At 37.4% G+C, this 25653-nt stretch overlaps 2 protein-coding genes across 2 annotated transcripts; both read left to right on the forward strand.

Moving 5' to 3' along the window:
• The first annotated feature begins 1992 nt into the window (after positions 1-1992).
• Positions 1993-24163, forward strand: LOC121427294 (zinc finger protein 816-like). The gene is made up of 2 exons (XM_041623634.1): positions 1993-2450; positions 22374-24163. The coding sequence occupies exon 2, from the start codon at positions 22438-22440 to the stop codon at positions 23917-23919; it is 1482 nt and encodes a 493-aa protein (XP_041479568.1). The 5' UTR covers positions 1993-2450; positions 22374-22437; the 3' UTR covers positions 23920-24163.
• On the forward strand, positions 23961-24966 carry LOC121432203. Its single transcript, XM_041630059.1, has 2 exons — positions 23961-23980; positions 24465-24966. Exons 1-2 carry the CDS (start codon positions 23961-23963, stop codon positions 24964-24966), a joined length of 522 nt encoding a protein of 173 aa, XP_041485993.1.
• The last annotated feature ends 687 nt before the right edge of the window (positions 24967-25653 follow it).

The raw sequence follows: 25653 nt of genomic DNA on the forward strand, positions 1-25653 counted from the left end.
GTGAAGTTATGACGTTGGAGAGGGCGCAGCCCCATGCACTTGCAGATCCAGATTGATTTTCATGGGGGACACTTAGAGTGCCCCTATATTTCTTCAGTATTATTTTTACACGCAAAAAAGTCAAAGAAGACATCATGCCACCGACAGCTGCCTCGTCAAAGGGGGGCGGTCAATTATTTTGAATTTTTTTCATTTTGTCCTCGATAGGGAAGCCGGGGGGGGGGGTCAATTCATTTTATATACATTTATATTGTGTTTATATATGGGAGGGGGTCTGCTACTGAGCATGTTTTTACAAGGGCTTAATATAACAGAAATGGCACGATTTAACACAATAAAATGTATCATGGAGGTTTATACTAAATTAATACATAATTAATAATTGTTTTAATTGAAAATGAAAATAATGAAGGCACCCATAGATCTTAAAAATATCTCATAAATACAGGCCTAAACCTGTATGAAGTTGAACAGGCATAAAGTATAAATGTTTAGCTATAGCTGAATTGATCCCGCAACCAATTAATGTTGGCATAAACTAGCTGTTATATCAGTGGCGTAACGACATGAACGAGCGAAAAAAAATTGGGGGTTATACACGATATGGCGTATCGATCAGGCAAAATTTAAAAAGAATTTAGTAAGTTGCAACCGACATGAGCATAATTTTGATGTTTTGGTAACAAAAATCCAATTGAACAAGTTCACAAGATTCTCTTTCTTTTTCCTCTTTTTTTTCTGAATTGGGGGCATATGCACGACCCCCCCCCCCCCCCATTAAATTATAAAGCACCACTCTGTTCTGCCACTGTCTAAAATTGGATTTAATCTTTTAGAATTTTAATCTCTTATCTAATTAATCTAAAGGGATAAGAGTAAGACAAAAAATAGTTGCAGATTACTTATTTCAAAGTATTTTTACTTAACTCCCCAACTCTGCTCTTGCTGCACTGCACGTAACGGCCCTCCACCAAATTGCCAGGCCGACTCGCCCCGTGAGCAAGTGACCGCGTTCGCGTAAGTTCACCCGAAGCCATGACTAAATTCTGACCATAAATATCACCTAACTAATCACTCTCTGACAATATTTCAAAGTGTATTTTATTACAGTCGATCCTTTGGGCCATTAAACGATAATATTTTCAATGTTATCATGACAAATAATTTTAATGAGATAGTGGCATTGTAGAAAAAACAAATTTATAAGCACGAAATGGCACCAGATATATCATCAAACATACAGCGCAGCGTTCGGGACTGGTGAGTGGGACGGCTCGCTTGGTGTTTTCGCCCCAACGAATTCGGCGAAAACGTTACCATTGCGCCGTGCGAATGTTAAATCTGCGGCTCTCAATCAGAGACTTGAATGTCTCTTTTTGCATTATCGAAAATAAATCATAGACTTTGTTTGATTTATTTACAAGTAAGTTGCATATCCGTCGTGATAATTAGGAAAATCCATGATGTCTTCTTCTAATTCTGTAAAAACTATGTCTTGAAAATGCCTATGTCAGAAAATTGCCGGAAATCGTAAAAACTTGCCTAAAATATCTCTTTTTGAAAGTTCATCCATGGTCTGGAAAAAAATGTTATAACTTTTGTAGACGTATACCGTAAACAAATACATCCTCGATCACTGAAATAAAGTGTTTGCTAAGCTTTTGTAATTCAGGCCATGTTACCATGACAACTTGGGAAAACCCTTATTTTTTCGAAAAAAAACTTTGGTTTTAAGGGTCATTTTACAGACATAAAACTAACCCAATTTTGAAGAATTGTGTTTAAATTTCACATAAAATTAAATTATCTATGTTTATACTTTTGTTAATGAATATTCATATTTCTTATAGAATCTTAGTTTTTGATTGGTCAATGTTTCAGTCATGGATAATGACAGAGCGTAAAAAAATCTGAAAATGCGCATTTTATCGGCAACCAACAAGCAAGATGGCGGAACACTTTAAGTTGGCGCTTTGCACGTACGTGCATTATCATCGCTATCATCATGCACGCTATTTATAGCTCACACCGTCGTTAAAATCATTTGAAGCAAGGCTGTGTGGAACACACGGTACAAAATACAACTACATATTATGGTCGCGTGCTGGCAGATTGTATGATTCTGCTGCATACGGGGTTTCGTGTCTTTGTCTATATCGTCGTTATTATCATCGTTGTTCTCTGATAGAGAACACGCACTATAGGTTTGGTTCCCGCCAATTTGTTATGGTTGATCAGTGCACAAAGCAGAATCGTCATCATTCTGAAGTCTTTTGGACGGGATTCTCTGACTACATGACCACCCTATCATCAGAAGACAAAAGTTTCAAGTTTATTTCATGATTATCGAAAGCATATAATCAATTGATACTAGAAGGCCGTATCATTGTTATTTGTGATCAACACAGCAGCAGAGGGATTTAGACTTATATCAAGCAATATTGCAGCAGGTAAGCAGTCCACTTTGTCATTGGGCCTACTTTGCGTTCAAATAGATATTCGTGTGTTTTTTTCCTCGTTTTTTTTCTTTGGGGGGGGGGGCGCTTACATGTTTCATTTCGTCAATTTCCATTACAACATTTACAACTTGTTTCATCCATTTTGATATACAAATTAATAACAATAATAATAATAATAATAATAACAAGATAATAATAATAATAATAATGATAATATTAATTATAATAATAATAATAAAAATAGAGGTATATTTACCTAGGGTAGCCACTTCAGTTCCGAAAACTGTTCTCCCAGCGGGCCCTGCTGTTATTATTACCCGACTAAGCTAGGCTACCTATTCAGGTGCACACAGCTTTTTGAGGAATAACTTCCTGCCGGTACCCATTTACCTCACCTGGGTCGAGTACAGCACATGCAGGAACACAATAAATAGCAAATTTCTATGTAGGTCACAATAATTATAATCAAAATCAGGTTGGGAGTGAAGGAGGCTGCTAAAAAAGCGGAGCTTGTAGAGTGCAGCCTCATAAATGTAGATACTATAGGCATATAGATTTTTTCATTACTATATACATGTATATATCTATATATTTATGATAAATATAGGCCGCCATTGCCCAGATATTGTAGCCTTTAAAATGATTGGTCAAAATTACCATTCTTTTTGTAGTGTCCGACCGAGAAAAATGGTCAAAATCAACAAAATTTTTATATTGGATTATCCCATATTAACAAGAGAGAATGTTCATTTTGATCACAGTCCCTTAGAGTGTATAAGGAACTCGTTTGATTGGAAATACACAAAATAAGTCCCTTTGACTCGATGTATATAGCTTTGCTCCAAGTTAAATGGTAAATGGTAGTGATATTTTTACCTGATTGCCAAGAAAGCAAGCAACCAGAGGACCAACGGCGTGATAAGGTCCTGTCCGAGGGACCTGATAATGAGGGTTTAAATGCCTTACCAAAGCTCTCTACACTGTAAAAACTGCGGTGTTAAAACTGACACCAACTGGTGTTAATAGAGGACCACACCCTGAGGTGTTAAAATTACACCCTAGAAATTGAACATAACACCAAAGAATGTAGATGTAACAACAAAATGTGTTGCAATAACACCTATAGGTGTTAACACTGTCAGTTTAACAACGGTGTAAAATAACTGGTGTGGTCCTCTATGTACACCCGTTAACACCACACTTTTTGCTGTGTACTGACTGAGATATCGCGCCTACGCGCTTTCTTCCAAAAATGACATCATGCAGAAATATGGAAGGTACAACTTTTACAGACAGTGTGTGACCCCTCCCCCGAACATAGCAAATCAGTAATCCGGAGGGGGATATGTTTTTTTTTTAAATGCGGTGTGCGATGGGGGGGGTGATCATTTCAACAAATCGCATTTTCCACGTTTATTATACTATATATTATATACACAGTTACTGAAAAAAGTTGGAGGTGGTGAATTGAGCCTTGATACCCCCGCACCGGTCCCAAGCCAATAAGGCCGGCTAAATTAACAACAATAAAAACAAAACTAAACCGACATTCGTTGATGAATAGAATGAACGAAGTGAATTTCATAGCTTTTTAAAATTATCTTTTGGTATTGCATTTTGAATATGGTATGTATATAGTTTTTTTCCCCCCAAAAAAATCAGCTCTCTGTACAATGAATATCACATGCAGATACTTAGGCCCGAATTCACAAAGGTGGTTTTGTAATTCGGGCCCAAATGTTTGGATTGAATCGAACCTAAATTTTTAATTCATTGTTAGATAAAGTGGAAAAATTTAGTTTTTCGATCTCATACCTATATTGGGGGGGGGGGGGTTATAAACAGTAAAGCTGTTTAAAATAATATTTTTTTTGTATTAAATTTTATCAATTCACAGTACGAAGTTGAGATATGTTAATTGCAAGTGTTATGTTTTCCTGATAGGGACTCTAATTCTTTCAGATAGTATTTTTTCCTTCAGATATTTGACTTTGGACCATCAATAAGCCTCTAATCAAAAACGAAAATGACAAAAAAAACATGGAGGGGGGGGCAGTTTCCCCCGCCAAGTATTCTTTGATCAAAACTTGTGGAAATGGAAATCTAAAAAAAAAATAGACCTTTCCTCAATGTTCCTCTCCTATCATCCCTTTTAACATCATTATCAGCAGCAGCATCACCATATTACCACCATACTCATCCTCCTTTACCTTCTCATCATCATCATTGGTATTTGGTATCATCATTAGTATCATCATCATAATCATCATCATAATCATCATCATCATCTTCATCATCACCATTCTCATCATCAACCTCATCATCACTAACAGCATCATTATTTATTGTCATCACCATATCATTACCGTCATCAATCATTCATCATCATGAGGTATCAACAGTTAGATGGGTGGGTTAAGGGGGAGGCATTATCACAGAAGGTCTATGGTATATTTTTTTAACCGTAGAATAATAAATTTAGATTTGGTTTGAAATTGTATTTTATGTAATGACTATGTTTTGCTATATACCATCGTTTATGTATATTATGATATATTGAACCCCATGGAAGAATAGAGCTGTTATGCTAAATAGCTCTGGAATGGGCTATCCAACCGTGTCAAAATATTAATGTTGTTTTGTAAGTTAGTGTTTCTATGATTTCGAAAATAACGCAGTCATCATCATCATCATTATTGTCATGCATCTGCAATGATTAATTACACTCGTGCATGTTCAGGGCCCTGGGAATGATTTCTTTTTAATTGGGGGTGCTGATGTAAAGTTGAAAAGTAAAAAAAAGGTCTTACTACAAAATGCAGAACAAATTGGTCCCGAGAAATTTGAAAAAGCAAAAAAAATAGTAATGATAATAATAATAAATAGAAATAAATAAGAAAAAGGAGTCATTACGAAATTAAGGTCATTTTTATAACATTTTTCCGTTTTTACACATCTTCCAGAATATCTGGGGTGCTGCCTGGAGAATGGAGAATAATACACGCAGCACCCCTAGGAAATGGGATCAGGACAACTACCCCGGACAATTACCCCCGGACAACTACCCCCGGACAATTACCCCGAGGACAATTACCCCCGGACAACTACCCCCCGGACAATTACCCCCTGAGGACAGTTACCCCCGAGGACAATTACCCCCGAGGACAATTACCCCCGGACAATTACCCCCGGACAACTACCCCCCGAGGACAATTACCCCCCCCTGACAATTACCGCCGAGGACAATTACCACCGGGAACAATTGCCCCCCCCGGACAATAACCCCCGAGACAAAAGGAGTGCACAGAGTCTTACGTCGGTCGGCCGTACGTTTGACGTAAGAAGTACTCGAGTATCTTGGAATCAAACGAACGCCGTAAGAAAGCTGTAAAAGTGAGCTCCATCCATAGGCGGATCCAGGAGGGGGGGGGGGGCGAGGGGCCCGCCCCCTCCTTTTGGCAGAGCAAAAACAATGGAAAAAAAGAAAAAGAAGGGGAAAGAAAAGAGGAAAAAGAAGAGGTAAAATAAGAGGAGGGAGACGAGTGGAAAAAAAGGTCAGGGAAAGACTTGGAAAATGATTTTAAAATATATTTCATGTCACTATAGTAAATTTTTCGCATAGCCTGTTCGATGAGATACATATCTTGCTAAATAGGCTGATATGTAGCTTAAAATATCAAGTTTTGAAGTCGATATACAAAGCATATTTCAGATCGGACATTATTCATTATTTTGTTTGATTTACAAACTGATTTTTTAAGTGCTCTGTTTAATGTCCATTTTATGGTGTGAATATATCGCATTATTTTATGACAATTTACCAAAACTTTCGTCTCACGATTTGCGCTCGCAATTTTGTTAAAAATATATAAACTCACAAATCCTATTCATGATTACAAAAGTGCTTAAAATATCCAGTTTTTAGGCTTCAGTGTCAACACATTTCACTCAGTCATTAGGCTTATTACATTAATAAATATGATAACAATATTTTCATAAATTCTTAATGACTAAATTGTCCCTTTTCAGGAAAGAATATCGACAATATCACAGTTTCATATGCGGAATAAGAAAGTTTTCATCATTTTCATATGATGACAAAATGTTCTTAGACCTAGAATGTCCAGGTCCTAGGTCAAAATAATAAAGAAGATATCAGCTCGCGCTTCACACTCGCATCATTTATTAAGTGCTTTCCACATCCACTTCACAATTTCCCTACACGATACGATTGTGCTCAAATTCACGATTTTCATTCAGGAATATCAAGTATTTTGCATTATTGATTTTCGTGATAAAAATATCAGAATGCCCAGATTCTGTCTAACTCTAAAACATGCGCACAACATTGAGATTTGCAGCTTCATCTTTATTCAAAACGTGCTAAAATTGTCCAGATCAGATGGCCCTTTGCGCTCGCATAATTAATGTAGGAAGATACCAAATTACCCATTCTTTTTCATGATTTACAAAACATGATTAGAGTGTGCCATTTTTAGGTCTTAATTCTCAATTATTTTTTTCCGCTCGCGTTTTGCGCTCGCATCAATTGTTTGGTTTTGTACCTATACCGTTAATGATTACAAAAAGTGCTGAGAATGTCATTTTTGTTAGGTCAGAATGTCAAAAGAAATTCAGCTAGCGCTTCGCGCACGCATTATTTAATAGTTGAAATATGTAACGTTTTAATGGATAACTGCAAAACCTCCTTAACAGGTCCCTTTTCGATCAAGCCAGAAACCATATTAAAAATTTCTGCTCGCGCTTTGCGCTTGCAGTAATTATCTAGTTACATACGCATCTTGTTCAGGTTCACAAACATTGCCCCGAATAGTCAATTTTCAGGTTAAAATATATACATGCAATTCCAAAAATTTTCAGCTCGCTCTGCGCGCTCGCTCTGCGCGCTCACATTGCTTTTTCGATGAGATTCATATCTTGCTCAATATAGGCTAATATGGAGCTTAAAAAGTTTTTAAGTCAATATACAAAACATATTTCATCTCGGATATCGAGCTTTCATTATTTTTCAATTGACAAATTGATTTTTTCAAGTGCTCTGTAAAATGTCCGTTTTAGGTCTAAATATTAATATTTTCAGCTCACGCTGTTCGGTCGCATTATTTGATTTGCATAGGCCTACTTCTTTATAAATTCTTACAAACCGTCCTTAAAATGCACCTTAAACGAATTGTTTACTATTATGATTGCCAATTTGTTTAGAAAAAACACTGTTTTTGATTATGTCATATAGTTTACAATTTAGTAATTTTGGTACTTAATTTCCTTCTTTAATGCTGCTTTCATCCAAGAATAATACACAGAAGACACCTTGTAATTTTACCATTTAGGGCCTAAATGGTAAAATTACAAGGTGTTCTTGTGTGTGTTATCTTTGCATAAAGTTTTTTAGCTTACTGGAAAGCGCACCAATTTTTTCATAATTTTTAGCTTCTTGTTAGTTGAATTGTTTTAAAATAACAGGATTATAGGTCCTACTTGACAGTGTTAGTGCTGATAGTTGCGTTATCGACTTTCAATACATTTCTACCTTTAAAGTTGTCTTTTTTACGTTTTATCTATTTGCCTGATTTCTTTCCTGAAATTGAACCCAAAATAAATATTAAAAAAATCAGATCAGTTGGAATCAGAGATATTCAGCATTTGTGATTATTATGACTAATCGTGTTCAATTGATCTATGAAAACTTAGTATGAGGGCCAGTTTACACATTTTCTGATGAATATGTGCATAGCCAAACGGGAGGTTTCGGGTGCAAGACCCCCTCCCCATTTTTCATGATGCAGAAGGCGCCGCTAAACAAAAAAAAGGGAAAAAAGAAAGAGAGAGAACAGGAAAAAGAGCAACATAAAAGAGAAAGAAAAAATTATGAACGTAAGATATAGTAGAAAATATTTCGAAAAACCTGTGCCACCGACCAAAACTTAAAATGGGTCCCGCTTTATTCTAACATTGATGCTGGAGAGAAGGGAGGATTTTCTGGGGGTAATTGTCCTCAGGGGTAATTGTCCGGGGGTAGTTGTCCGGGGGTAATTGTCCTCCGGGGGTAATTGTCCGGGGGTAGTCGTCCGGGGGTTAATTGTCCGGGGGTGATTGTCCTAGAACCCCTAGGAAATATTGTTTCAGCACCTTCGATTCTCAGAGCCATGCTCGTATTATGAAAATAATTAGTCACCATAATATCCATCGGTCATTTCAATCACACCAAAATGATTAAGACCGTTGTCATCATCGTCAGCATCATCATCATCATCATCACCATGCACCACCACCACTTGATCACCACCACCACCACCACCACCATCATCATCAGCATCATCATCATTATCACCATCATCGTCATCATAACAAGAAGAAAGGAACTCTATATAGACTGGCCAAATAGGGGCACTTGCTAACATATAAAACGGGTCCTTCTCAGATGAAAGGGGCACGCCAGGGCCCTTTTCTTGGGTAAAAAGGGGCAGGAGAAAGGGCACCCATAAGAAGACAAAGGGGCCCTGCAAACGGCATAAAACGTGTCCTCAGGTGAAAGGGGCACAGTACACGTTCGTGATGGGGCACGTTTGATGCGTAAAAAGGGGTACCTATTCAGTGCTTTAAAAAGTGTGGGGGCGGGGCACTGTGCACCCCCCGGGATCGAAGTCCCTGGATAAATTTATTAATATAACTACAGTTTAGTATAGTTATATTTATGGTGCGGAAGTTAGGGAGATCATGGAGAGTAAGACAATGTATTGCAGAAGGTCATTGATTTCCTATACACGCATTAATGTATTTTGCATTTAGATTTTTTTTGGGGGGAGGGAGCATGTATAGAGACCGAGCGACAAAATTTTCCAAATTGAATAGTGACAATTTTAATTTTATATTGTATGCCGAATATGCCGATGATACGTCACTTCTTGCCTTTCATGATAACATTACTACTTTAGCTGAAATATTGCCCAAATTTCTACCTGGTTTAAGTGCAATAGACTTTACTTCAATACAAGTAAAACCCAAAGCGTTTTATTTGATAAAAAGAGGGGTGTGCAGTATAATCAAACTGACATATTTATTCATATGGATGCAACTCAATTGCATTTTTTATGATTCCGTTAAGTTTTTAGGGGTGATTTTAAGCAATTTATGTTGGAATAAGTAAGTTCGATTTCTGTTAAAAAAGCACGTTTTATTGGAATCTTAAATCGTGTGAAATGTGATGTACCTATATTATTTACTCTCTACAATCAATGATGATATTCTGTCTCGTCTTTCATATTGCAATTCTATTTGGGGTAACACATACTCAAGCCGTATATGTAAAAAAAAACCCGGACTATAATGCCCCGACTCCTTTGCTGTTTAAATCATTACGTACAGATAGATTACCAAGATTCAAATTGCTTCAATTATGCATCGATACCACACGAATAGTCTTTCACCCCATTTAATGAACATGTTCTCAATTAATGCAAACACAATTACTTTACTAGATCATTCAACAAATTCCACAGATGAACCTTTTCAAATGACGACATACTATCCCTCACTATGGAATACTTTAGACTTGTCAACATACAATTTATTAACACTTTTAGAAGACAATATGAAATAAATTACTAAGCAATTATTGATTTCTTTAACTTGGTTTTGTATTGTTTGATTGTTTATTTATTTTTGTTTTTGTTGTTTTATCCTTATGTTTCTGTTTTAATTTGAGATTTGCTTTAAGTACGTTTGATTTATCTTTTTTGTTTTAATGAAATGACGATTCTTAACATTATTTATTTCTTGGTACTTGCCGCATTCATACCATATAAAAAATTAATTGAATTGAAAAGATCACATAATAGACATGAATTGAATACTGCATTATACAGGCTATGCATATAGGGCCTATATATATATATATACATACATATATCGTTCTTTGTGGTCGATTTTTTTGTCAGTCCCCAAAGCCCCCCCCCCGAACCGCACCTGATAAGAGGACGTTCTAAACATGTTTTGTGACCATAAACAGGATGGATATTTAAAGGACAAGTCCACCCCAACAAAAACTTGATTTGAATAAAAAGAGAAAAAATCAACAAACATAACACTTAAAAATTTCGTCAAAATCGGATGTAAAATAAGAAAGTTATGGCATGTTAAAGTTTCGCTTCATTTCACAAAACAGTTATATGCACATCTTGGTCGGTATCCGGGGGGGGGGGGGCACTTACATTGGCGAGTGGATACCATGCGCGACCAAAAAAAAACACGTATAAAGGATGTCTTTTTCACGATAGGGCACGTTACGTACGTAACGTGATAAGGGTGTCAAAAACACAAAAATAATGAAATAAGGGTATCTATTTCACTAGGAAAATTACGTGTTTAGGGTCTAATTTGAGGAGATGATAAAACAAAATTAAAATGTTTTATAAAGGATATCCTTTTTGCAACCAGCACTACGTGTTTAGAGTCCGATTTGCGCGAGATGTAAAAGGTGGGGTCGTACTAAATCAAATAAGGTAAAGCCGACGCACGTACGTGAATCCCTCCAACTCAGTGTAAAAAGTGGGCGGAGCTAAATCGGATTTTCGCGCCTAGCAACCCCGTTAGCAACGCATGTAAGCATCGTTCTGCTCACTCTCCATAATGTCTGCGATATTAAAATCCTAAAAACCAATAGAATCGTTAAAATTTAGTAAGGCTATGAATGTTTATCATTTACATTGACTATCGGTGTACAAACTCATACCGAATTTACCAGCAAGTGACGGTTATATTACGAATTATCAGCAATTTTAATGAGTGATACAAAGTGCCAAAATTTATGAGAATATAGTGTAAATTTTGTATAGCATTTCAAAATCCTTAATTTAAATATTTTCATAATTTTTCATTGCTTTAAAAAACATCTTATCACATTTAGTATAATTTTCCCGAACTGATAACGTTGATAGATTACTGTTTCTCTGCTTTATGAGGAAATGGCAGGCCTTCAAAATCAGGTTAATTTTTGTTATATTTCTAAAAGAAAATTGTTAGATTCGAACTACTATACCAACTGTTTGCCAGAAGGAGGGTTATCATCTCATAATGTTGTGTAAATGATACATTACAATATATTTTAGGAGTGTAGTAATCCATGTTAGATAACATTTTTTAGGATGAGTTTCGTAATGAAGAGAAAAATCAAGTTCATTCTTAGCACGCGAGCCGCAGAACGATAATTTTTAGCGCGCGCAGACATGGCTGATCCCTTTTTGTGTCGCGCGGGATTATCTAGTCCCATACTGGTGTCGGGTGGTATATTCCACGTACCTTGTCCCCTTGCAGTGACCACTGTAGAGTTATATAGTGCTTCATTTAGATACTCAATCTGTGAAATACCGATATCGAAAAATGCTCGGAATATACCTGACACATATTAATGATTTCATTTTCGAGAATTATTATTTCTTTCCTGCATGAATTACAAAACGTCAATCTTATAGGTCAAGAATCATGATAGAAATTGTCAAGATTTGGAAAATATCATGGTAAGTTTGCCCAATGTCATCAGTATCTCACTGTATGTTAAACAGAAAATATAGAACAACTGTATTTTTTGTAAATTCCACGGCCGCCTCACGAACTTAAAGAGATGGTATATACAGAAGAAGAGGAAGGGCCGGGAGCCGGGTTCAGGTGTCTCAAGCGGATCGGGAGAAAGGGGGGGGGGTCCTTTTCCCACTCTCTTTCAAATAACCTTATTTTCTAATATTAAAGGGGAAGTTCACCCTGAAGAAAACTATGTTGTAAAAATAGCAGAAAAAATAGTAAAAAATATTGGTGAAGGTTTGGGGAAAATCCGTTAAAAAGTAAGAAAGTTATTAGAGTTCAAAGTTTTGGATTTGTGACGTCATAAACGAGCAGCTGCCCCATGTGTTATGTAATATAAAATGCATGAATTTCATATTTTGTATGGTTCCTTATGACTTAATTTTGTTTTCTATTCACGATCGGATGTGAAATGATTTGTCTATTGATATACAAAAGGTACAGCGAAAACCATTTTCAATTTTCTGAGAAAATGAAATTTCATTGATTTTTTACCATTCGCTATGTAGGGATGCTGCTCGCATATGACGTCACAAATCAGATAATTGAAAATCTAATAACTTTTTAATTATTTGATGAATTTTTCTCAAACCTTCGGCAATATTTTTTATTATTTTTTCTGCTATTTTTACAACAAACTTTTTGTCAGGGTGAACTTCCCCTTTAATTCCTGTTGTTTATCGTGGAATTTTACCTTTTATCATAATTATAATTCTATACAATATGAGGATCCTACTATAAGTTTTGAAGCTGTCCTGTTCAAGATTACTGATTTTTTTCTGCGGGTCCCATTAGCCCCTTTTTCATCAATCATCTTCTCGGTGTCTCTGCTACCAAGATTGACTAGGGAGTGGAGGGAGGGGGGGGGGGGCGGGAATAAGTTATCATCACTCACTTTCGCCTCAGACAAGTGCCTGTTTGATATATTTTATTGCAAGAGCTTCTCTTTTCCTCCTATCTCCCTGTTCTCTCTTTTTTTTTATTTTTGTGTTTGTGACATTTTATATCTCAAAGATCAGCTCTCCCAATCTAAATTTCAACCGTCTCATATTATTCCTTCCCTTCTGTTATGGTCAAGCTCTCCTCCAATAAAACTAACCTATTAATATTTGCCCCTCTTATTTCTACCGGCCTGCAATCTCATTTTGGTCCTTTTCAGTATCCCTCATCGACCCCTCCCCATTGCAACTCACCATGATTTTAAGTCATTATCACGAGAGCATGGATAGGAATATTGCAGATCTATAAAATTGCTATTACTTTGATTTTAAAATAATTTGAGTACCCCCCCCCCCGGCGGCCATGCACGTCGGTTTCATATATGTCGCATGATGGTATAGGTGGCCGTGGAATTTACAAAATATACACTTGTTCTATATTTTCTGTTTAACATATACCGTGAGATACTGATGACATTGGGCAAACTTAACAAGATATTTCCCAAACCTTGATAATGTTGTAATTTTATACAGTCAATGTTACACATTCTTGACACTAGGCAGTTTGACTTTTTTGTAATTCAGGAAAGAAATAATAATTACCGAAAATGAAATAATTTATGTGTCAGGTATATTCCAAGCATTTTTAGATATCGGTAAACTATTAATTTCACAGATTGAGTATCAAAATTAAACACTAAAACTGCACAGTGGTCATCGCAAGGGGAAAAGGTACGTGGAATATACAACCCGACGCGGTATCGGACTGGATAATCCGAACGGACAGTCAGGGTGATCAGCCCTGTCTGCACACGCTAAAATTTATTATTCTGCGGCTCGCGTGCTAAGAATGAACCTATTTTTTCTCTTCATTACGAAACTCATACTGAAAAATGTTATCCAACATGGATTGCTACATTCGTAAGTTTTATTGTTATGTATCATTTACACAACATTATGAGATGATAACCCTTCTTCGGGAGAACAATGGTATAGTAGCTCGAATCTAACGATTTTCTTTTAGAAATATAACAAAAATTAACCTGATTTCGAAAGCCCGACATTCCATTTTAAGCGATGGAGAAAATAGCCTACCAACGTTATCAGTTCGGGAAAATTATAGTTAAAGTAATAAGATGTTTTTTAAAACAATGAAAAATTGTGAAGATATTGAAAATAACGATTTTGAAATGCTATATGAAATTTACGCTATATTTTTATAAATTTTGGCATATTGTATCACTCATCAAAACTACTGGTAATTCGAAATCTTATCCACACTTGCTTGTAAATCTGATATAGGTTGATACACTGATAGTCAATGTAAATGATAAGTATTCATAGCCTTACTAAATTTTAACGATTCCATTAGTTTTTAGGATTTTAATATCGCATACATTTTGGAGAGTGAGCAAAACGGTGCTCACATGCGTCGCTAACAAGATTGCTTGACGACCTACCGCGAGAGGGCTTTTATAATGGCGGGCTCCACTGAGTTGATACATAGCCTATAGGTGGTTCACGTACGTGGACGACCGAAGGACCCGTAACAATAAAACATTCCTGTACTTGTTTAGGGGTTCATTTCAGGGAAGTTTGCCAAGAGTATCGTTTTGTTTCCAATACTTGTTAAGGGTAGGGTTTCACATGCCAATACTTGTTAAGGGGTGCATTTTCAGAATATGGAAATTACGTGTTTAGGGTGATTATCGATACCTCATGGTCGCGCATGGTATCCACTTGTGAATGGAAGTGCCCCCCCCCCGGGGTCGGTATGCAAATGAGGGAACCGATGACATCACTCACTCACTATTTCTTTTGTATTTTATTATATGAAATATGAAATATTTTCATTTTCTCGTCATTGTCATGTGAAATGAAGTTTCATTCCTCCCTGTACACGTGGAATTCCATTATTTAACATTTTGTGCTTCAGGCAAGGAGGTCCTAATATTGTGTAATTCAAACAATAAAAAACAAAATAAATAGTGAGTGGGTGACATCATTGACTCTCTCATTTGGATGTAACTGGCTCGTTCATATTTTGTTGAAAATAAGCGAAACTTTGAAATGTCATAACTTTTTTTATTTTGTATCCGATTTTGATGAAATTTTAAGCATTGTGCTTGTCTGATTTTTCTCTATTGATTCAAATCAACATTTTTCTGAGGTGGACTTGACCTTTAATAACCAATACATGTGAGCGCGTAGCGCGAGCTGAAAATTTTTGATATACAGCACGTTTTTGTATTATGAAAATGCAGGATGTGTATCTCGCTAAAACAAATGATTAAAACTCGAATCGTAAGAAAATATTTTTTGCATATCGACTCTATCACTGGATTGTTAAGCCCCACATTATCATATTGAACCGATCATTTATTTATCTCAATCAACAGCCAATGCGAGTGCAATTTTGAATTTTATATAATGACCTCAAAGATTTATATTAGTGATTAATATTGTAGGGAGATAAGCATGACTAGATGAGAAATTTTTCAAAAGAGTGCAAAGTGCTGTTTTGGAGCACTTTACAGCTTGATTAGGATGCGCATGGCAGCGTTTACTTTATTTTTTTCAGATGTCATATTTTTTTAACATTTTATTTATTTATTATTTTTTTTGGGGGGCTACGATCCTGACTGGGAAGGGCAAATGGCCTCTGCGCCCCCCCCCCTTTATGCTGCCACTGCTCTTGTCTAGCTATAAACACAATTTTTATTGAGTTGACACCGGTGACTTGGTGAGCACCGAAATCACGAGCATAAAATTCGTCTGCATACCAGTTAGCCTTTATTTTTATGCTTGATGAGTAGGTTTGTCCCATTTTAGTTTGACAGTCAACTTGTTACACACGTACATTCCATCTCCCCACTGGTCCCTTCTCTTTATCGTACATGCAATGGTTCTCGAAAACAGTCCCCATACTATATCTTTATCATACGGGTGATTATCATCATAATAATCTTCATCTTCATCATCATCATCACCATCTTCTTCAATCTTTTTTTTCTTCATCATTATCACCCTCTTCATCATAGCATGACCATTTATGATCATCATGATCATCATTATCGGGATCATCATCTCCATCATTATCATCATCATCATCATCACGAACTTTATCAAAAGTTACGTTAATAGTAAATAAGTCACAGAACCATAAAATAATTGTTGTTTCTTCTTTCTACTTCTTCTACTTCCTCTTAAAATACTTTTTATCTTCTATTTTCTTCTTTTTCTATAGATTCGGAATAATATATAATATGAGTGATATTAAAGTTGACTTGAAGGATTTTCTGGCGTCGTTATCTTGTTGAAGAGCTTAATGAAATAGAAAATGTTGAAGAGCTTCAATATTAGTATAATTTTTCTTAATATTTTCTTACGGTTTTCAATTAACGATTTTCGCGGGTATAACTATTTATGTGTGATATAATTATTATGATAGTTGTCATGAAACATCTTATTGGTTCTGTGCTAAAAATGTACATAGAGATGGACATGACTTTTAAGAGCTGCCCGTTCTCTTTAGGAGTCGTTGGGTATAATTTCGAGCATTATACCTTTAAAAATTGCGAATGTAGATATAGTCTAGGAGCCAGGGGGCTTTATTCAGAATTTTTGGTGGGGAAGGTTTGACAAGCTTATCCGGGGTAAAATTGTGCGCTGATTCCAAAAATGCCACTCTTATTGACCGTACTCACGCCATTTTGGTCATTTTGGCCAAATTTTGACCAAAAATGACCATTTTGACCACTCTTTGGAAAATGGTCCCTTAACAGACCGCTTTTGTAGCCACATGCAATTAAAAGGGTCTATCTTAAGTAAAAATGCACACAGATTACAGCTAAAGTGCTTTCATTTGCCAACTCACAATAGCAGTGGTAATTTTGGCCATAATTTGGCCAAAAATGACAATTTTCATGATTTTTTGGCCGAAATGTGTTACAAATATTGATCAGAGCTACGACTGGATGTTTTTAGAAATCCACATTTATTTTCAAAATGTGCCCTGGATCATAACCATCAACCTCATGTAATTTATTCCGTCAGTTTTGACCTATGAGGGTCATTTTGGGTACTTTAGACATAACTGACCATTCGCGCAGTTTTGCATTATTAACTGTTCAAATAGGCAGGAAATTGAGGTATTCAACATGTTTTATTTTCTTCCCTTATAAAATGAGAATGCATTTAAACGTCCTTGTGTAGAATTCTATGCTGATTCCAAATGTATCAGTCTAAATGACCCTATTTAACAGTTTAAGGTCATTTTGGCCACTTATGACCCTTAAAATGACCAATGACATCAGTTCAATTTATCAAAAAATACTTTAAATGTTACCAGAATCGTTACAAGGGCATACTGTGACACCTAACATTGGTGTATTAATCCTTGAAATTGAATATCTCAAAAGTATTTTGACCTTATGCAATTTATTCCATCAGTTTTGACCTATGAGGGTCACTTGGAGTACTTTAGCCACAACTGACCATTCACGCAGTTTTGCATATAATAAACTGCACATAGACAGGAATTTGAGGTCTTCAGCGTGTTTTATCTTCTTCCCATATAAAATGGAAATGCATTCAAAAGTTCATCTTATGTAAAATGTGATGCTGATTCCAAATATATCAGTCTTAATGACCCTATTTAACAGCTTTAGGTTATTTAAAATGGCCAATAACATCAGTTCAATTTATCCAGAAATACTTCGAATGTTACCAGAATGTTAACAAGGGTGTGCTGTAATACCCAACACTGGTGAATGAATCCTTAAAATTGAGCATCCCCAAAGTTGACTACCTTGGTCATTTTGGGCGTTCGATATCACCTGAATTAACATACACAATGAGCAGGGCTGACCGGGGGGTCAAGCTCGCCAAAAATTTTGGCCACCTTGACCCCCCGGCCAGCCCTGCTCATTGTGTATGTTAATTCAGGTGATATCGAACATGGTGAGGAGAAATTTTCGATTGCGTTAATATTAGCATCAATTATTGTTAAATGGGGAAGTTTGAAAGCTTCTTGGTGGAAATCAATGAAATTATTCCACACAGACCATAACTATTGGACCCTGTAGTCATTTTGACCACGTTTCCCTCAATATTGACCAGTGACCATGGACCCTAGGAATCTCTAATTAGTGGAGAGATCAGCTAAGAAAGAGACCTTGCATGCTTTGATGAGTCAAAAAGGGCTCAAATGCAGCTGGTCAGTATCATTATCAGCATGAGCTATCAATCGGTGAAGAGTGTTGATGATTGTGATAAAATCATTTACATCGTGCATACATAAGGTTGTTTGACCATAGCACTGGTCATTTACATAATTTTAGCCACCTTGACCACACAGTAAATGTTTATGAAAACCTCACATATATGGGGCAGTAAATTCAGGAATGAGACATTTTAGCACTTTTCTAGATTAATGTAGATTAATGATTCCAAATATATTAGTCTTAATGACCATTTTATGAGCTAGTGGTCATTTTGGTCGCTTTTGGTCCCGACAATGACCAATAACATTTGCATGTATCAAAGAGGATTCAAATGTTGTTGTCGCTCCGTATTGTTGATAAGATGTATTATATCAATTATTGATTTCAATATGATATGACTAATACTATAGCACATTATCAAAATTTTGAAACCAATTTGGCCATTTTGACTATCGCATGTATGACTTTTGTAAATAAACATGACAGGAGCAATTGTGGAAATGCGTTCAATCCCTTTCGATTGGAAATATCAAAAGCTCACCTTGAGTAAAAAATTGTGCCAAATACCTCACCATTTGGTCATTGTATGGTCATTGAGTAGCCATAACATCATTCCCTCCTTTTTTATTTAAATTATACAGATAACTATATTCTAGAGGAAGGCACTAATCCTGAACTCAAAGGTGCGTCATTACAAAGCTATTGGTCAAAGTGGATTTCACGAATAGATTTAACCATGGTGCATTTTTATTACCTTTACCATTTTGTATGTTTCACGACCTCACATTGGCATGATTGGTAAAGTTGAAAGTGGAAAACTTGCCCTAAATTGTTAAAGAGTGACCAAAATTCGGCACAGAGAATAATTTCATATAGAGAATGTATTTTATTACCCAGTACGTCTTCAAAAGAATTAAGGGTAAATTTGCTGCTCACCAATCATGCCAATGTGAGCTTTGTGAATCACTGTACAAGAAAAAACAAAGATTGTAAAAATGAATGATAGTCAAAACTCTTTGTGAACTTCACTGTGACCTATTTTGCTTTGTAATGATTCTCAGTACAATTTGACTTTAACATGTTTAAAGAAGGAAAATAATTATGGCTATTTAGGAACATACAGTGATCAAAGGGGCCACAGTAGACAGTCACATGATATTTGGCACAATTTTTACTCAAGGTGAGCCTTTAATATTTCCCATGAAAAGGGATTGAACGCATTTCATCATGTTCATAGACCTACAATTGCTGCTAAGTTATGTTTATTTCAAAATTCACACATTGGATAAACGGTCAAAGTGGCCAAAATGGTCACATTTTGATTATGTACTATTAGTAATATCATATTGAATTAAATAATTTGTCATTGATTATGATTGATACAACAAATCTTACAAAAATATAGAGCAAGAACATTGGAATACTTTTGATACATGTAATTGTCATTGCTAATTGTAGGGACCAAACTGACCACTAAGTAGTCATTAAGACTGATATATTCTAAATCATTGTATTAATCTGGTGCAGAAAGTTTTTGAAATATGTCCTATCTAACATCATTCTTGAATTCGTATCCATGAATTACAAAATGGTTAATGTGCCTAAAATCATGAAAATTACCAAAGTGCATGGTCAAACAACCTTATGTGTACTTGATGTAAAGGTTTTTATCACATTCATTAAACTCTTGATTATTGGTGTAGTAGCTCAAGCTGAAAATAATATTAAGCAACATTTGAGCCCTTTTTAAATCAAATAATTGTGTGGTCACGAGAAATTATTGAGGAAAGGTGATCAAAATTACCACAAAGTCCAATAGTTCGGCCAATAACACTGATTTATATGGAATCATTGCATTGATTTTCACCCTAAAGCTTTCAAACTTTTCCAATTTAACAATAATTGATGCTAATATTAACACAATCCTGAATTGTCTCCTCACTATAGGCTAATTTAGTATACACATTGGGCAGGGGACAATCTGGCCAAAATGACCAAGGTTGTCAAAAATATTTTTGGGACACTCAATTTAAATGATTAAGACACCAGTGTTAGGTGTCACAGCACACCCTTGTAAAGATTATAGTAACATTCAAAGTATTTTTGGATAAATTGAAGTATTGAACAGATGGTATTGGTCATTTGGGGCCAAAAAGTGTCCAAAATGACCATAATCTGTTAAATGGGGTCATTAAGACTGACATACTGGGAATCATCATGAAATTCTACACAAGAACGACATATGCATCATTCCCATTTTATAAAGGAGGAAGATAAAGCACACTGAAGACCTCAAATTCCTGCCGATTTGCACAGTTACTATGCAAAATTGCACGATTGGTCAGTTACCCAAAATGGTCAAAAGTCAAAACTAATGATATAAATTACATGGGGTCAAAATAGTTTTGAAATGTTCATTTTGAAGGAATAATACACCAATGTTAGATGTCACAGCACATCCTGGTAACGATTCTGGTAACATTGAGGTATTTTGTATAAATTGAACTGATGTTATTGGTCATTTTTATGGCCATAAGTGGCCAAAATGACCATTAGGTGTTCAATAGGGTCATTAAGACTGATATATTTAGAATCAGCATAATATTCTATACAAGATGGACATTTAAATGTATTCCCATTTTATAAGGGAAGAAGATAAAACACACCGAAGACCTCAAATTCCTGCCTATGTGCGAATGTTCAGTTATGTCTAAAGTACCCAAAATGACCCTCATAGGTCAAAACTGATGGAATGAGGTCAAAATAATTTTGAGATGTTCAATTTAAAGGATCAACACACCCCAATGTTAGATGTCGCAACACACCCTTGTAACGATTCTGGTAACGTTCGAAGTATTTGGGGGTAAAATGATCTGATGTCATTGGTCATTTTAAGGGCCATAAGTGGCCAAAATAACCATAAGCTATTGAATAGGGTCATTAAGACTGATATATTTGGAATCTGCATAAAATTCTACACAAGATGGATTTTTGAACGCATTTGCATTTTATATTGGGAAGAAGATAAAACACGCTATGAGACCTCAAATTCCTGCCTACATGTATATGTGCACTTTATTATGCAATACTTCGTGAAGGGTCAGTTATGTATAAAGTACCCCAAATGACCCTCATAGGTCAAAACTGATGGAATATATTACATAAGGTCAAAATACTTTGTGAGATGTTCAATTTAAAGGATTAACACACCAATGTTAGGTGTCGCAGCACACCTTGTAATAGTTCTGGTAACGTTCGAAGTATTTGGGGGTAAAATGAACTGATGTCATTGGCCATTTTGAGGGCCATAAGTGGTCAAAAATACCACAAGCTATTAAATAGGGTTATTATGACTGATATATTTGGAATCAGCATAAAAATTTTACACATGAAGGACATATAAATGCATTCTCATTTCATAAGGGAAGAAGAAAAAGCATGCTGAAGACCTCAATTTCCTGCCTATTTGAACAGTTAATAATGCAAATTGCGCGAATGGTCAGTTATGTCTAAAGTACCCAAAATGACCCTCATAGGTCAAAACTGACGGAATAAATTACATGAGGTTGATGGTTATGATCCAGGGCACATTTTGAAAATAAATGTGGATTTCTAAAAACATCCAGTCGTAGCTCTGATCAATATTTGTAACACATTTCGGCCAAAAAATCATGAAAATTGTCATTTTTGGCCAAATTATGGCCAACATGACCACTGCTATTGTGATTTGGCAAATGAAAGCACTTTAGCTGGAATCTGTGTGCATTTTTACTTAAGATAGACCCTTTTAATTGCATGTGGCTACAAAAGCAGTCTGTTAAGGGACCATTTTCCAAAGAGTGGTCAAAATGGTCATTTTTGGTCAAAATTTGGCCAAAATGACCAAAATGGCGTGAGTACGGTCAATAAGAGTGGCATTTTTGGAATCAGCGCACAATTTTACCCCGGATAAGCTTGTCAAACCTTCCCCCACCAAAAATTCTGAATAAAGCCCCCCTGGCTCCTAGACTAATAGGTAATGGGGTGGGGAGAGGGGCAGATTTTTTTATGACCTTTTTTCAAACGTCAAAAATTTTATCGTGAAAGTGCTTCTGGAATGATTTTTGTTTTACCTATTATAAGCTTACACCGACTCTCACTTTCATACTATGCAGGTACTTCGGATATACCCCAAGGTTCTTCTCTTAATCAAGTGGAGACGAATAACGTACTAACAGCATGGATGAAGGGCATGATGTTAATGTCGGAGACCATTCTGAAGGCAATGAATCATCCGAAAATCGATCAAGGGTTGAAGAGGGCTCTCAGAATTTCTACACAAACACTACAGATACCACTTTTAATGACATGAATCGGAGTGATAGAGGTTCTGATGGAGCTGCAGAGGCGTCAGAAAGTGGGCCTTCTTCGGGAGAAATCCCAGGTTCTTTTCAGACTGATGACGCGAATGATCAGTTTTCCGTGATTCAAGAATCTTCTGATGGTACCAGCGATATGTCTCATTCTACTCAGGTCTTTTGTTACCAGACCAATAGAGACGGGCATGAAAGAGAAGGGTATTATCCTCAGCTTCCTGAACAGAAGCAGTCAACAGCGGAAGAAAACTGTTGCTGTGTCGAGTGTGGGGTAACATTTGCCAACATAGATCTTCTCCTAAAGCATGTCCAACAACATGAGGCTGAGCAGTATGGCTCTGAGGATATCTATCGTGGCCCCGATGATATGGAAGCAGTAGAACATAGCTCACCAAGAGTAGCCACAAGTCAGACGCCAAGTCCGACTAGAAACCTCAACAATGTTTCCTGCATGGAGTGTGGTGACGTCTTTGACAACGTGGATGCACTTGTACGTCATGTCGAAGTACATGAGACTCTGATGCGACAGAGACAAAGTAGTCAGATGAGCGGAGATCATGAGTGTCAAGTATGTCACCAGTCTTTCATAAATGAAAGACTCCTTCAAGAGCATGTTAAAAGACACAATTCACGGGGTGGTATGACCTCTCCTAGTGGACAGTCACCATCCATTGGTCCAAAAGCAGATTTCAATGTTCACTCCTATGTAGGTCGTCGTTCCCAAACTCAGAAGGGAGGCCCGTCAGGATGCAGGACTGCCCATTTGTGTCTAATCTGCGGGGATGTCTTTCGTCAACTGTCTAGTTTAGACAAACATTATCAGACTCACAATATGAACTTGCAAGTACTTGATCATAAGTGTGGCCTTTGTGGCAAAGTATTCTCAAAGCTCAACAACTTGCATATTCATATGCGTCTTCACAACCAAGACAGACCTTATGCATGCTCACTCTGCGGGAAACGTTTCACTCAAAGTAGCCATCTGAGACAGCATGAACTTATTCACACTCAGGTGCGTCCGTTCTCGTGTCGCTTCTGTCCGAAGACATTCCGTCAGAGTAGTCATCTACACATGCATGAGCGTATACACACCGGGATGCGACCCTACAAGTGCCATCTTTGCGACAAGGCTTTCATGCAAAGTAGTCATCTGCGCATTCACGAGCGCACACATTCCAAAGTACGGCCGTATAATTGCAGGTTCTGCAACGCGACGTTCATTCAGAGTGCCCACATGCGCTTGCACGAAAAGAAACATTTGAACGAGGCCGCCGGAAACGCTGAATTGTCACCACAAAAAGGATCAACACCAGAATCTCAAAGTCCAAAGATGACCACTCCTTAGATCTTTTTATTAGTTCTAACCTAGACAGTCGACCTATTAAAATGAAACCTGATAAACTAGGGTAGGACTGTTTCTAGTGCCACTTCTGTTTTCTTGGATGAGGATATCAACATTACTTGAGGTACTATATAGTCATAGAAGCACTGCGTTATTTTTAAAATGTTGAAATATGTTGGCTCACATTATATGGAGATTATTAGATTTCGACACTTCGGGAATTACTTTTGCCATATTGAGTAACAAGATCTGCTCTTGCTGATGTGGTTTACGGTACACCATGTGGAGTGTTATAGAAGCAGTGGATAGAAGAAGAGAGGAAGTGGATAGGCGAGAAAGTGGAGATTTTGAGAATAGAGTATTCTTTCTTGAGAATAGTCCTGAAAAGGACTGTAAACCAGAAGGAATGTTGAGTGAGAACAGCTTGATAAGTACAGCACCGAAAACCCATCCGAAACCAAGCCCGTCGCCACCATAGTACTACCCTACATCGGCAAGACTTCACACCGACTACAACGCATCCTTCACTCTGCCAACATCCTCGTCAGACACCAATCCTCTCGAAAACTACACTCCATCCTTCACTCTCATAAGGACAAGCACCCATCCAACAAACAACCAGGCGTCTACAAGATCCCCTGCGACTGCGGTAAAGTCTACATTGGGGAAACCGGCCGAGACTTCGACACCAGACTCAAGGAACACAAGACCCACCACCGACGCAGCGACTGGGACCGATCCGCCATCGTCAAGCACGCACAACAAGAGAATCACCGCATAGAATGGGAAAGGAGCCACCTAATCACCAACATCCGGCACTGGAATACCAGAAGGGTCAGGGAAGCCATTGAGATACATCAACACAACACTGTGCCTCAAGACCCTGGCCTCCACATCAACAGCATCTGGCACCCAATCCTACGTCACCATCAAACTTCTAACCGATCCACAAACAACCAGCCGTCCACCGTCACTCCACCGAGCCCTCCTACCCAACACAGCAGTCTGATTGCATCACCAACTCAACCAGGGACTCCGCCGACACACTAACCACCGCCACCGACACCTCGCTACAACCTCCGCCGACGACCCAACACCTCATCCGTACACCAGGCCACCCACTCACTCCCGCCGAAGCTCACCCGACGAGTCCGCCGACCAACACGCACAGAACGCCACCATTGATGTACACACCGCCGACACACACACACGCCGCCGTAACTCATGCCGCCGTCTACTCACCACGTCCGCATACGACGCCCACTCGTTTCCCGCCAAAACCGCCGACCCACACACAGAGCGCCACCTACGACGTCAACCCGCCGTGACCGCCGGCCTAGAGCTTTCCCCCACGTCCGCACGCACGCCATAAGTACCGCCGCACGCCGAGCGAACACTCACTCCTGAAGACGGACAGTCAACCTGTCCGAAACGTCGAGTCTCTCTACTACTCATCATCTCTACTCGCCGACGCAAGCCAGCATCTCCTCATCAGCTCTACTACTCAAACTGTTCTCACTCAACATTCCTTCTGGTTTACAGTCCTTTTCAGGACTATTCTCAAGAAAGAATACTCTATTCTCAAAATCTCCACTTTCTCGCCTATCCACTTCCTCTCTTCTTCTATCCACTGCTTCTATAACACTCCACATGGTGTACCGTAAACCACATCAGCAATTGTACATGCCACCATGCAAACCTTCAAACAACATCCAAGATCTGCTCTATATTATTCGA

This window comes from Lytechinus variegatus, chromosome 1 (assembly GCF_018143015.1).
Source record: "Lytechinus variegatus isolate NC3 chromosome 1, Lvar_3.0, whole genome shotgun sequence".
In the NCBI taxonomy this organism is placed as follows: Eukaryota; Metazoa; Echinodermata; class Echinoidea; order Temnopleuroida; family Toxopneustidae; genus Lytechinus; species Lytechinus variegatus.